The 12,473-nt window shown below is 62.7% G+C and overlaps 3 protein-coding genes across 3 annotated transcripts; 2 read left to right on the forward strand and 1 right to left on the reverse strand.

Moving 5' to 3' along the window:
* The first annotated feature begins 5,873 nt into the window (after positions 1-5,873).
* CLDN9 (claudin 9) lies at positions 5,874-6,602 on the forward strand. Its single transcript, XM_004373187.2, has one exon. It carries the CDS (start codon positions 5,921-5,923, stop codon positions 6,572-6,574), a length of 654 nt encoding a protein of 217 aa, XP_004373244.1. The 5' UTR covers positions 5,874-5,920; the 3' UTR covers positions 6,575-6,602.
* A 1,246-nt stretch (positions 6,603-7,848) lies between these two features.
* CLDN6 (claudin 6) lies at positions 7,849-8,546 on the reverse strand. Its single transcript, XM_004373188.2, has one exon. The coding sequence runs from the start codon at positions 8,533-8,535 to the stop codon at positions 7,870-7,872; it is 666 nt and encodes a 221-aa protein (XP_004373245.1). The 5' UTR covers positions 8,536-8,546; the 3' UTR covers positions 7,849-7,869.
* A 2,310-nt stretch (positions 8,547-10,856) lies between these two features.
* On the forward strand, positions 10,857-12,390 carry TNFRSF12A (TNF receptor superfamily member 12A). The gene is made up of 4 exons (XM_004373189.2): positions 10,857-10,950; positions 11,703-11,807; positions 11,956-12,090; positions 12,166-12,390. Exons 1-4 carry the CDS (start codon positions 10,857-10,859, stop codon positions 12,219-12,221), a joined length of 390 nt encoding a protein of 129 aa, XP_004373246.1. The 3' UTR covers positions 12,222-12,390.
* The last annotated feature ends 83 nt before the right edge of the window (positions 12,391-12,473 follow it).

Here is a 12,473-nt window from a genome sequence, read left to right on the forward strand (position 1 = left end):
GCCCTGGCCGCTGCCTGCCTTCCCGCCGCCGTCGCCGCCCCCGCCGCCCCACTTCGGCCCGGCCCTCGCTGCAGACCGGTGAGTAGCAGCAGCCTGCCCGCACCCGGGGACTGTGTCCTCCGCCACGCTGCCCACGGCCCCGGGCACATCCAGAGGCGTGGCTTTCCGGAATGGGGAGGGGAAGTCAGAGGGGAGCAGCCAGGCTTGGGGGAGAAAGGAGCAGGTCTGAAAACAAACTCATTGAAGACTAGGGTCTTTTCTTCCATTTTCCCCACTGCCCCACAAGAGGCCTCTCGCTGGGCTATTTGAGACTGTAACTCATCCCGGTGCGGATAAAGGAACTGGCTGGAGGTCAGGGCGCCGCCCGGCGGATCATGGGTATGGAAACCAAAGTTTAGAGTCCTTACTAAGGCCCTCCTCCGTTTCAGTTTGCGCGGCTCTCGGGAAGGGCTGATGCCCCCCCCCCCCCCCGCCTTGCGGAGTTGAGTGCTTATCTGAAAGCGATTCAGGACCGGGGCGGCCTGGAAAGGGCAGCGATGATAGACGGTCGATTCTAGGATCGTACTGGGCTGGAGCAGGAGGGTCACCTACGAGGCTGTGACTCACCCCCACGGGACAGGAGTGCCCCCACTGGGAGTCCGAGAGGAAACTCCTGCCTCTCTCTCTTCATCGTGACCTGCCCCCTCCCCCGCCAGCTTCTCCACAGCGTGTGGAATAAAGTTCCCTTTGTTCCTTAGGTGGATGGAGCTCAAGTCACCCGGCGGACGTCCTGTGGCAATGGCCGTTCTGCAGCAGCCCGGGAGTAGCATCAGGAAGCCAGGCCCAGCCGGGGTGGTTCCAGCTTTGACCTTGCGGTATCTCTGAGAGCCTGGGATTCACAGCAAGAAGGGCAGTGTGTTAGTGTCTTGCAGCTGGCATGACAAAGGACCACAAACCGGGTGGCTCCAAACAGCAGAAATGCATTCTCTCACAGTCCTGGAGGCCAGAAGGTGGAAATCAAGATGTCAGCGGGCCCTGCTCCCTCCGAGGGCTCTAGGGGAGGAGTCGCCCTGGCCTCTTCCAGCTTCTGATAGCCCCAGGCGTTCCTGGGTTTGTGGCTGCATCGCTGTGACTCTGCTCCGGCTTCACTTGAGCTTCTCCCCTGTGTGTCTCAAATCTCCCTCTGCCTTTCCCTGTAAGGACCTGTCGTTGGATTTAGGGCTCAGCCTAAATCCAAGGGAATCTCATTTTGAGATCCTTATCTTAATTATGTTTGCAAACACCCTTCTTTCAGATAAGGTCACATTCACAGGTTACGGGGTTAGGACTTGGACATATCTTTATGGGGCCACTGTTTACCCCACTGCAGGCAGTGTCCTCTCGTCTGTGGTTTAGGCCCGTCCCTCAGTGGCGGAGGCCTGGGTGCCCTTGGAGCCCTGGAGCCGGGGAGGAGGGCACTAGTGCGGAATTCTAGCCAAGGGGGTCCCCATTTCTGTTGGCTTGCTGTCCCCAGCGCCCAGCTCACTTTACCTGACATAGCCCTCTGCCCCTCTCAGCTAAGAATCAGAATAAAGAGGAAGGGAAGCATGCATGTATGCTCTCAAAGAAGACAGCATTGACCAACGGGCCCACCCCGCCCACAAAGAAAATCCAGACTGATAGTTCGGCTGCGGGCTTGGAAGCTGACAGTTAGGACTGATAATAAAGTTAATTGTTATCCTGATCCATGGACTCTGTCCAGATGGAGTTTACAAGTGAACCTGCCATTATATTCTCCACAAAATACCCTTGTTCTGAGTCAATACTTATAGTGATCTGTAGTGATCCCCAAAGTGTGCGGGGCGCTCACCAGCCAGGAATCGGAGTGCCTGGGGCAGGGTCGGGGGGGCAAGGAGGTTTTCTCACACCCGTTTACCGCCCGAGGCACCTGAGATGTAGGGAAGTTTCTACCTGCCCAGCGAGGCCCTGGGCGGGGCCGACACCAGGACTGGGAGGTCTCACCCGGAGTCCCACAGGCTGTCTCCAAATGGCGAGAGCACCTCTTTCTGCATGCGGGACAGAGACATGGAGAAAATGCATCAGGCGCAGGCTGGTTTCCAGTGTAATTAGATCCAGATGTGGTTCTCTGCGGAGACTTCCTGGGGCAGGGAGCTTCTTGGAGTTTGGGGGAAGGGAAGGAGGAAGGGCTGGCTCCGGAGGAATGGGGCAGAGGTGCAGGTGGGCTCCGCCACGCAGCCCGTGGGAAAGAGGCTCCCGGAGGCCGGGAAGGGGCCTGGCTTTGAAGTCAGGGTCTGGGTTTGTGCCCAGACTTGTACTATTTTCCGTCTCTGCCTTTGGTGACGTTTCCTTAGCTGTCTGAGCCTCGGTTTCCTCCTCTGTAAAATGGGGACATGTGAGAATTATTACCAGATGCCAAGGTTTCACCTGCGCGTTCTAGCGTGGGGGCCAGGGGACCTGGGTTCGGGCTGGGCGTCTCTACCAGTGGTTCAGCTGTGTGGTGGGTGTGCAGCCCCCACCCCACCCCCTACCTCCCCTGGGGCTGCACTTTCCCTTCTAGAACAAGTGAGACAGACAACAGGGTTGGAGCCAACCCACTTCCACCCTACCCCCTTCTGTGCTGGGCTCCACTTTCTCCTGCCCACCTGATCCTGCTGCCCCTTCCATCCTCCCGGGGAAAACAGACGAGGCGAGGCTTTGTCCCTCGTTAAGGGGCCGGGCCTCAGTTTCCTGCCCTCAGTGGTAGCAAGGCGGGGGAAGGGATCCCCTCCCCCAGCCTTTCCGGTTGAGGCGGATGGGGGTGGGGATTGCAGCCTACCAGTTACAGTGCCATTGAGATGGTCACTGCGCCGAGGGGGCCACCCCTCCATATCAATGGCATTCCAGCCCCTGTCCCAGGCCCCAGCTTTAACCCTTCGGCTCCCAGGATCCAACTGCGTCAGGTGGACTGGCAGGCTTAGGGGAGGGCTTCGGGCCTGCCCCCTCGGCTCTGCTCGCTGTCTGATGTCTGCCCGCGGGAGCTGAGGGCTGAGGATGGGGGCCCTCCTGCCTACGTGCCCGTGAGCCCCGTGCTTTGCTGTGGAGGGGAGGGGGCAGTCCCCCCCGCCCGACCACCCTCTCCTGCCTTTCTGCGCTCCAGTATTTACACTCCCTTTGCCTGCTTGCAGCCTTGCGGGAGGTGCTGTGTCTCAAGGAAGAGAGGGATGGGGGGGGGGATTTTCAGGAGGGAGCTGCTCCACCAGGGCGCCTTGGAGGCGAGTCCAGTGGGGATGGAAATGGGGCTGTCATCGTTCTGAGCACCCACCTCTGTGTGGCTGGCCCATCCTGACACAGTGGGGGGCCCTTGGCTTGAGTCTATGGGTGTTGGTTCCAATGTTGGGGTCTAAAAACGGGAACAGTGCTTACCCGTGTGGGCAGCGCCCACTCTGGCCCCTTTCCAGAGGCTACAAACATCTGGGGTTTAGCGCTGCCTGCGGAACTGGTCTGCCATTTAGACACGGCCCTACTGCTGGGTGACCAGCTGTCCTGGCCCCACAATGCAGGACTTTCGGGGCCAAGACTGGGAACATCCTGGGCAAATTGGGACGAGTTGGTCACCTTAGGCCCCAGGCAGGAGGGGGACTCCTCTGGGCTGGGGGTGGAGAGAAGCCCCTGGGGAGGCTGAAGGACCCCTCAGAGACCCGAGCTTGCCTCCAGCGCCTGACACCTGCTCAAACCTGTGTGGCTGGATTCCTGGCATCCGGGAAGGCCGCAGAGAGCCCAGGGACAAGCTCGCCTCTATTTGCCCTTCTTCTCAATCATCCTCCCCCTCCGCCCCTCAACCCTGAAATCCGAGGCCCCGGGGGCTGGAGGAGCTGGACAAACCCGCCCAGAACTCTGGCGCCCGTCACGGGCAGGCACCCGGGACTCTGGCTGTTTTCCCCGAAGGAAAGGAGCCGGGGCAGTTCCTCACACCAGAGGGGGCCCCAAGGGGCAGAGGAAGAGCCCGTCGAGTCTAAGTTCTAGACCAGCTGTTTGGCACTGGCCTCAGTTTCCCCATTTTAGAAGGGGAGGGTTCGCAAGCTTTTTGGGGTCTCAGTCCCCTTTGATGGAGGCCATAAACCTCACCTCCAAAAACTGCTACAGCCCCTTCCCAGAAGCAACGCATCCATTCCTGGGTTTGAACCGTGAACTGGTCCTTGAAGATGGAATATTTTGGGTGGTCCCGGTGAACAGGCCGAGCAGGGACGGATCCAGCCCCCACAGGGAGGGCTGCGCAGGGGCCCATGTTCCTAGGACTCCCAGTCCTGCTGGTGCCCCCGGCCGTTCTGCTCCAGCTTCGCCCCAGCCCTCCCAGGGCCTGGGCCGGGGCATGGAGGTGAACGTCTCTCCCAGGTGAGGGCCCTCTCTGTGCCTTCGGGAATCCTACCGCCACCCTGAAAGTGAACAAAGGGATTTGCATCGCCCCTTCCCTCTTCGGATGATAATACTATGCAGGGGCTCTTAGCACTCAGGGCGGTGCTTGTGAGAGGTCATGAACCTCCCCCTCCCCAATGAGGAGCATATGCTTGTGGGGTAGATTCCAAGGGTCCTATGAGGTTTCTCAAAAGGGACTTTGACCCAAGGAGGTTAAGGACCTTGACCTTTCATAATCTGACCCAGGAGAGGGGTGGGATTTGAATCGCGGTCTGTGTGACTCTCAGGCTACAGCCCACAGTGGGAGTCATGCGCTCCTCAGAGGTCTTCAGGAAGGGAGGTCTTTCCCGCAGACTGGGATCAGGGCTCAGGGGTGCCTGGAGTCACCCTGCGGCTCATCCCCTTGCCCACTTCTGTGGTGTCTCAGCCAGAGAGGCCTGACTGCTGGTCACTTGCTCCCCACCAGGGAAAGCCAGCTAGGTATTGGGGCTGCACCCCAACCCGGGCTCCTGCCCCACCCCCCGCCCCATGCCCCTGTGTGCCCCTCCCTCCATACTTCCACAACAGGCTCTTTATCCGTGGCCACGGGCCCTTCAGGCAGCTCAGCCCCCCAGTTTCAGCAGTTGGGGAGGGAAGGGCACACCTGAGCGGAGGTAGCACTGTGTGTGTTGGGGGGGGAGTAGTTTCTAGGCCGTTGCCTCGGCGATGCCACCTGAGCTGGGCGCCAGGCACCTGTTGCCCAGGGAACGGGGCGGGCGGGGCCCTTCCCTCGGGAGCCGCCAGGGCCACTGGGCTGAGACTGGAGACAGATCGGGTTCCGGAGAGTCCCGGCGGAGACTGGGCGACTCCGCGGGGGTGTGCGATACTGGGGGGGCTGGGGGCATTTGCATAACGAAACGAGGGGGGAGCATAAATGGCGGGGGCTGGCTGGGGAGGAGCGGGCAGTCCAGGAGGGCGGGTCCGGGACCCCGTCTCCCCCCACTGCTGACTCCATGGCCTGTCCTCAGGTTACTGCCTGCACGAAATTCTTTCTTGCCCTGTCCCCTCCCGGTCACTGTGTTCCCCACAATTGGTCCCATGGCCCCCCCAGCCCAACACCCGCCCACAGCACCCCCAGCTCCACCTCCTCCCCCATCTCAGCCTTAAAACTCCGCCTGCCAGCCAAGCGGCAGAGCCTCCAGGTGGCACCCGCTGGAGGCCGCAGCACTCAGCGCAGACCTGCGATCACCGGGAGGCAGCACAGGTGGGTCAGGGTCTGTGAGAGCTCAGTGGGACAGGTGGCAGCTGGGTCATCACTGCAGCATCAGCGAAACAGGGCATCTGATGGGCCACGGCCCCTTGCAAGGACACAAGCTGCTGGACTGGGCAGAACGTGAGGGTGATCGGTGTCTAGAGAGGGTCCGACGTACCTGCGAGAGGAGATGCCCACAGGTGTGAGTGCTGTCCCAGCCCCAGGACGCTGACGACCTCCTGCCCCTCCTTCTGGCATCTCACCACCCCGGAGTCAACCAGACCGCCCCGGCTTGGGAAGACCTAACTGAGAAAGCAGATGGCTTCAAGTGGCCTAGAACTGCTGGGCATGACCCTGGCCGCGCTGGGCTGGCTGGGCACCCTGGTGTCCTGTGTGCTACCTCTGTGGAAGGTGACCGCCTTCATCGGCAACAGCATCGTGGTGGCCCAGGTGGTGTGGGAGGGGCTGTGGATGTCATGCGTGGTGCAGAGCACGGGTCAGATGCAGTGCAAGGTGTACGACTCGCTGCTGGCGCTGCCCCAGGACCTGCAGGCCGCCCGTGCCCTCTGTGTCATCACCCTCCTGCTGGCCCTGCTCGGCCTGCTGGTGGCCATCACGGGCGCCCAGTGCACCACGTGCGTGGAGGACGAGGGCGCCAAGGCCCGCATCATGCTCACAGCGGGCGCCATCCTCCTCCTCTCGGGAGTCCTGGTGCTCATCCCCGTCTGCTGGACAGCCCACGTCATCATCCAGGATTTCTACAACCCCCTGGTGGCCGAGGCGCTCAAGTGGGAGCTGGGGGCCTCCCTCTACCTGGGCTGGGCAGCGGCCGCCCTGCTCATGCTGGGTGGGGGGCTCCTCTGCTGCACATGCCCCCCACCCCAGGTTGACCGGCCCCGTGGACCCAGGCTGGGCTACTCCATCCCCTCCCGCTCGGGCACGTCCGGGCTGGACAAGAGGGACTACGTCTGAGGTTGCGGCCACCACCACCAGCCCGCTCATCCACCGGAAGGCCTTCAGCCCCGACTGTCTGGACACCTTGCTCCAACACTTGCCTGACACTGCCACCAACTCCTCCGCTTCCCAGAAGACTGTCTGGCTGAGCCCAGAGCCTCCTCGGTGGTGCCCCACCCGATTATGCCCCATCCTCACAAGGCTTGGGCCAGAGCCGATGGGGTGACACTGGCCTGCTGCTAGCTCCCCATGAGTTCCAGTCTGTTGCTTTCTTCTGCTGTCCCGGACAAGCTGCACCCCTCCTCTTCCTCTCTGAGCTCCTCCCACCCCACCCCACCCCGCCCCCGCAGCCTGAACAGCAGCCCCTCGGCTCCCAGACAAACCCCCACGATCTCCCTGCCTGTACAGCTGTCACCGGCATCCAAGAGGCTCAGGCCAGGCCTTCCAGAAGCGAGTCCTGTCCAGCCAAGGCCTTCTCCACTTGGGCGGCCCAGCCCATCACCTCACCCACCTCACCATCCACCCCCACCCCCCTGGGGAATAAACAGCATTTGTAACTCGGCTCCCTCTGTTCTGTGCTGGGTAGGCTCCCTCTGTTCTGTGCTGGGTAGGGCGTGGCCTTGCTCCAGGCCTGCAGGGTGGGGAACATCCCCCAGGCCATGCAGGCCCCTGGGGGGTCTGAGCCAGGGAAGGCACAGAGGCAACAAAGGAACAAAGGAGAGCACCCACCTCCTCCCCCAGGACACCAAAGGCAAGTTAACAAAACACACTTTATTTAGTAAAAACCCTATTTAGTGAGCACAGGGCGGGGCGTGCAGGGGGCTGGAGGTGAGGGTGGATCTACAGCTCAGCTGGGATGTGGGGAGGGTCAGACTTGGACGTGGGGTTTCTTTGCTAACTTCTGTGCTGCTCTTCTGGAAATGGAGGCTCCAGAGGCCTGATGGGAAGGGGTATCTCTGCCAAGTCCAGGAGGCCCTTGCCCTTCCCTAGTAGCAGGGCAGCAGCTCCTCTTGGGGACAGGCCATCCTTTCGTCAGAAAGCAGCCCTCCACACTGGGCCCCCAGCTGGTTTGTGGGTGCCCCTGGGAGGTGATCCAGAAACTCCAGCAGCAGCAGACACCAGAGTGGGAGAGTCGCCTCCTTGCCTGTTATCCAGCGGATTAAAAAAATGCCCCGAAGAAATAAAAACAGCAAAAACAAAGGCTAAAACCCACCCCAAAGCTGCCTAGCATCGCTGCCTGTAGGTTGGCTCTAGCTCTGGGGGAGGGGGGAAGAAGGCTCCGTGGTCAGGGAGCTGCCACTCTCCCACCCCCATCAGACGTAATTCTTGGTGGGGTACTCAGAGGGCCCCCGAGAGGTGCCCTGAGGGGCAGATGCTGAGTAGCGGGCCGTGTAATGGCTGGAGCCCCGGGACCCCCGAGAGGGGCAGGTGCAGCACAGCAGCCCCCCGCCCAGCAGCAGAAGGCCAGAGGCAGCCCAGCCCAGGTAGAGGGAGGCCCCCAGCTCCCGCTTTTGGGACTCGAGCACCAGGGGGTTGTAGAAGTCACGGATGATGGTGTTGGCTGTCCAGCAGACAGGGATCAGGGCCAGGACCCCCGAGATGATGAAGATAATCCCAGAGGTGAGCACCAGGCGAGCCTTGAAATCCTTGTCCTCCACACAGGTGGTGCACTTGGCCCCGGCGAGGTAGACCAGCAGGCCAAGCAGGGCCACCAGGAGGGTGATGACGCAGAGGGCACGGGCGGCCTGCAGGTCCTGGGGCAGCGCCAGTAGCGAGTCGTACACCTTGCACTGCATCTGGCCCGTGCTCTGCACCACGCACGCCATCCACAGCCCCTCCCACATCACCTGGGCCACCATGATGCTGCTGCCGATGAAGGCGGTCACCTTCCACATGGGCAGGGCGCAGGATACCAGGGCATTCACCCAGCCGAGGATTGTCAGGATGATCCCGAGGATCTGTAGGCCAGTGGAGGCCATGGCAAGGTCCAGGAGCTTTGGGGGACAGAAGCAGAGCAACACTGAGCTCATCTTGTTCCACTAAGCCCACGCTGCCAGCCTTGGCCACCACATATGACGAGCAAGAACATGGGCCCTGGGAGCGGGGACACTGTGTCCTGCCACATGGGCAAAAGCGCACTCCCTGAGCCTCATTTTATCGTCGGCAAAATAGGCACTTAATGTGTTAGCATTTCTTTTTTCCCTGGTTAGGTGGCAAGCATCGGCTTCCAATGGTGAGTAAGCAAGCAAGTCTGTCCCGGCTGTTTGGAGTGTAAATGAAAGAAAGCGGAAAAGGTAAAAAATAGCAGGCTAGTCCATGGGGTGTCCACCTGGACTCTGGTTGATCAAGCAGCAAAGCGGCAAAAAGTGGCATGAAGAGAGTGTGATCTCCAGGTGCTTTCCGTGAGGCACAGATAGCCATGAGCTTCAACACCCAGGTTGGTGTCCAGGCCCCTGGTTACCAGTGTGATCTCAGGACACTGTCTTCCCCGAGCCTGGCCCTCCCCAACCCTCCTTCCTGGGCCTGGAGGTTGCCCAGCACCTCACCTGGGTGGCCGGGAGGCCCAGCCCCAGCCAATACAGGGCTGGACCAGAGAGGAAATAACAAAACCCACTGACCCTCCTTCCCCAAGACCACCCTCGACCCTTGCCATTCTGCAGAGGGCGCCCACAAGACAAGTCATTTTCTTGTGAGTGAGTGCTTCCCCAAAAATGTCACGTTAGGGTCGCCTCAGGACACAACTCACCTAAAAGCTGAAAGTCTCCCCTCCGCCACGCCCCGGCCCCCAGCCATCTAAGCTCCCGGCACCTGTCTCCCCCTCACATCCCAGCTGGTGGAAGTCGCCACACGGGATCAGCTTTAGGGTTCAACGATCTTCCGACACGGGTAGGACTCAGACTTAGTGCGGCCCTAACCGTGCGGCCGGTGGGCAGGCTCTGGATTTGCTTCTCCACGGTCGCCCCGCCCCGGCCCCAGGGAAGGTGACCGGGCGGGGCGCCATCCCAGCCCCAGGTTAGGGCCGGACCGTGCCGGCCTAGTCAACCCTGAGAGCGCCATGCGCTTTCCATACCTTCCCGGCTGGGCTCGGTCCGCGAACCCCCGCCCGCCCTCAGCCCCGGCCCCAGCTGGGGACCGCGCGTCCTGGAGGGGTTTAATGGCGGCGCCAGGGGCAGGGTCCGCTCCCGCAGGTGAGGGGGAGGGGATTCCCGCCCCCGAGAGGCAGCGCAGGTGGGGGAGGGGCGCCCGGGGTTTCGGTGCCTTTGTCCCGGGGGAGGGGGAGGGGTGTTTAACCCTTCCGGAGCCGCCGAAGGACCCAACCTGCTCGGCAGCTTCGGCGCAGCCCCCAACCCAGGGTCTCACCGCAAGGAGCGCAGCCCAGGTTGTCCCACACGCACCTCCACCCATGCCGCCACGACCCCGCACCCAGGCCCCTTGGTGCGTCTCCTACCCCCCCCCCCAACTTAGCCTCGGCTCACCTGCAGAGGACAACTGAAAGATTCGTGGGAGGCGGCAAAATGTTCGACGGGGCGGAGGCGAGGGGGGTCTTAAAGCGGTCGTGACGTCACTTGCCCCCCGCCCCCGGGGTGGGGCAGAGACCCCGGCCCAGACGGCTCTGGGCGCGCGAATCCCAGCCTAGTCAGAAGGGGGCGCTCGAGACTTGGCGCAGGGCGCGGCCGGCCCCGGGGGCTGGGATCCCGGCTGGTGACTTCGGACCCGCGGTGGGTGAGGGCGCGGGCCGTGGGGCCAAACGGAGTTGGAGTCTCGGCTCTGGCACTTCTTAACGCTGTGACCTCGGCAGTTCACCTAACCCTCCCGAACCTCGGTTTTCTACTCTGCCAAATGAAAAAAAAAGGCTGCATTTTAATATGTAACCGCCTACTAAGGCGCGGTTAAACGGCACGCGGTAAACAAACTCTCAGGGAACGTTAGGGATTTTTTTTTTTCTGTCGTTATTCTTAAGCCCCCGGGGCCCTTAAGAAAGTTGCCACCATCTGTGCAGTAAGAGCTGTTTCGTTTCTGTCTGATGCCCCCTCCCCCCCAACTCCAGACTTGGCACCGGGAGTGCAGGCCCGCGCCTGCGTCCCTGCAGGGTCCTGGGCGCAGAGCCAGTGTTTGTTGAACGAATGACAGAGCGTAGCGGACTGGCGGGGCCGGGAGCCGGGAGCTGGGCGGTCCAAGGGGGCGGTGCGGGGCGGGAGACGGCTCCGCCCCGGAAGGCGGGGGCGAGGCGAGGACTTGCTGCCCAGAGCGGTCGGCTGGCGGCGGGAGCAGACAGCGGCGGCAGCTGGACGCGCGCACCATGGCTCTGGGCCCGCTGCGTCCGCTGCTGCGGCTCCTCGTGCTGGGACTCTGGCTGGCGCTGCTGCGCGCGGCGGCTGGAGAGCGGACGCCAGGTACGCGGGTGCGGGGCAGGCACCCGGCGGGAAGTTGTGGGGGCCGGGCGGCCGGGAGGACCCAGGGCTGGGGACCGGCGTGCCACGTCTGGGAGCTTGGGAAAACTGGGCCGAATCTAGGGAACCAGGCGGACGTGGGAGTCCGGAGCTAGGTGGTCTCCAGGAACCGCGTTCCCTGGCTGGGGGGGATCCCATCCAGCTCAGAGCTTCAGCCGCAGTCCGGATCTCAGTTTCCTCTCCTGCCCACTTAGGGGGCTTCTTCTTGAAAGTCGGGGCTCGAAGAGGGGAGAGAAAAAAGTTTGTGGGCGGGATGTCTCATCTGCTACGGGGTCACGCCCCTAGCCTGGACAATATGGGGTCTGCCTAGCCCCAGGGACCCAAGATTAGGGATGTCGAGAGGCACGGGGGTCTTTGCCCCCTATGCCATGTGGGGTGCCCCCTTCCGTCCGGTGACTTCAGTGCCCAGCTATGCGGGGGGAGGGGCCGGGGTCGGGCCCGGTGCCCAGGAGTGAGTCACCCGCCAGCGGCGGGTGGGGGGTAGGTTATGGGGGACCAACCACCCCCCAGCGGCCCGCGCTGCTCCCCCCACCTCCACATCCCGCTGCCGAGTCCCGGACGAGCCGTGCGGTCACCTGTGAGGAATGCGGGGAAGGGCGCCGGTGACTCACGTCATCCGAGCCGGCCGACCCTGACCTCAGCCCCCAGAATAGCCGCGCCCCGCCCCAGCCTCTGACCCGCGGCCCCCTCCCCAGGCGCCGCCCCCTGCTCCCGCGGCACCTCCTGGAGCGCGGACCTCGACAAGTGCATGGACTGTGCGTCGTGCTCGGCGCGGCCGCGCAGCGACTTCTGCCTGGGCTGTGAGTGGGGGCAGGGTCCGGCCGGGTGGACCCTGGACCGGGAGAGAGGGGTGCGGGGGGGCAGAGAGGGGAACAGCGGGCTCCCCATCTGGAGCGGGCTGAGGCTCAGATCTGGAGGGCAAAGTCTCACTTCCCACCCCGCCCCCAGGCGCTACAGCCCCTCCGGCCACCTTCCGGCTGCTCTGGCCCATCTTGGGGGGCGCCCTGAGCTTGGTCCTTGTGCTAGGGCTGCTTTCCGGCTTCCTGGTCTGGAGACGATGCCGCAGAAGAGAGAAGTTTACCAGTAAGTGTGCCCCAGCCCGCCTGCCCCGCCACTCCCCAGTTTTCCCTTCTCACGATGACCCCTCTTGTCTTGCAGCCCCCATCGAGGAGACAGGTGGGGAGGGCTGCCCCGGCGTGGCGCTGATCCAGTGACAGTGAGCGCCCCCGCCAGCCGTGTTCCCACTCATCATTCATTCATTCATTCATTCATTCTGGAGCCAGCCCTTGCCTCCCAGACGCAGCCTGTGCCAGGCTCAGACAACCACGGGGAGGGGTGGTGGTGGTGAATCACCTCTGAGGCCTGCGTTTTTGGGGAGACTTCAAGGTGTCTCTAATTGCCGCTCTCAGGCTCCAGGACAGAAAAGGAGCCCCAGCGGCTCACACGCGACTGACCGCTGACACTGA

The sequence above is a fragment of the Trichechus manatus genome, unplaced genomic scaffold (genome assembly GCF_000243295.1).
Source record: "Trichechus manatus latirostris isolate Lorelei unplaced genomic scaffold, TriManLat1.0 scaffold00024, whole genome shotgun sequence".
NCBI lineage: Eukaryota > Metazoa > Chordata > Mammalia > Sirenia > Trichechidae > Trichechus > Trichechus manatus.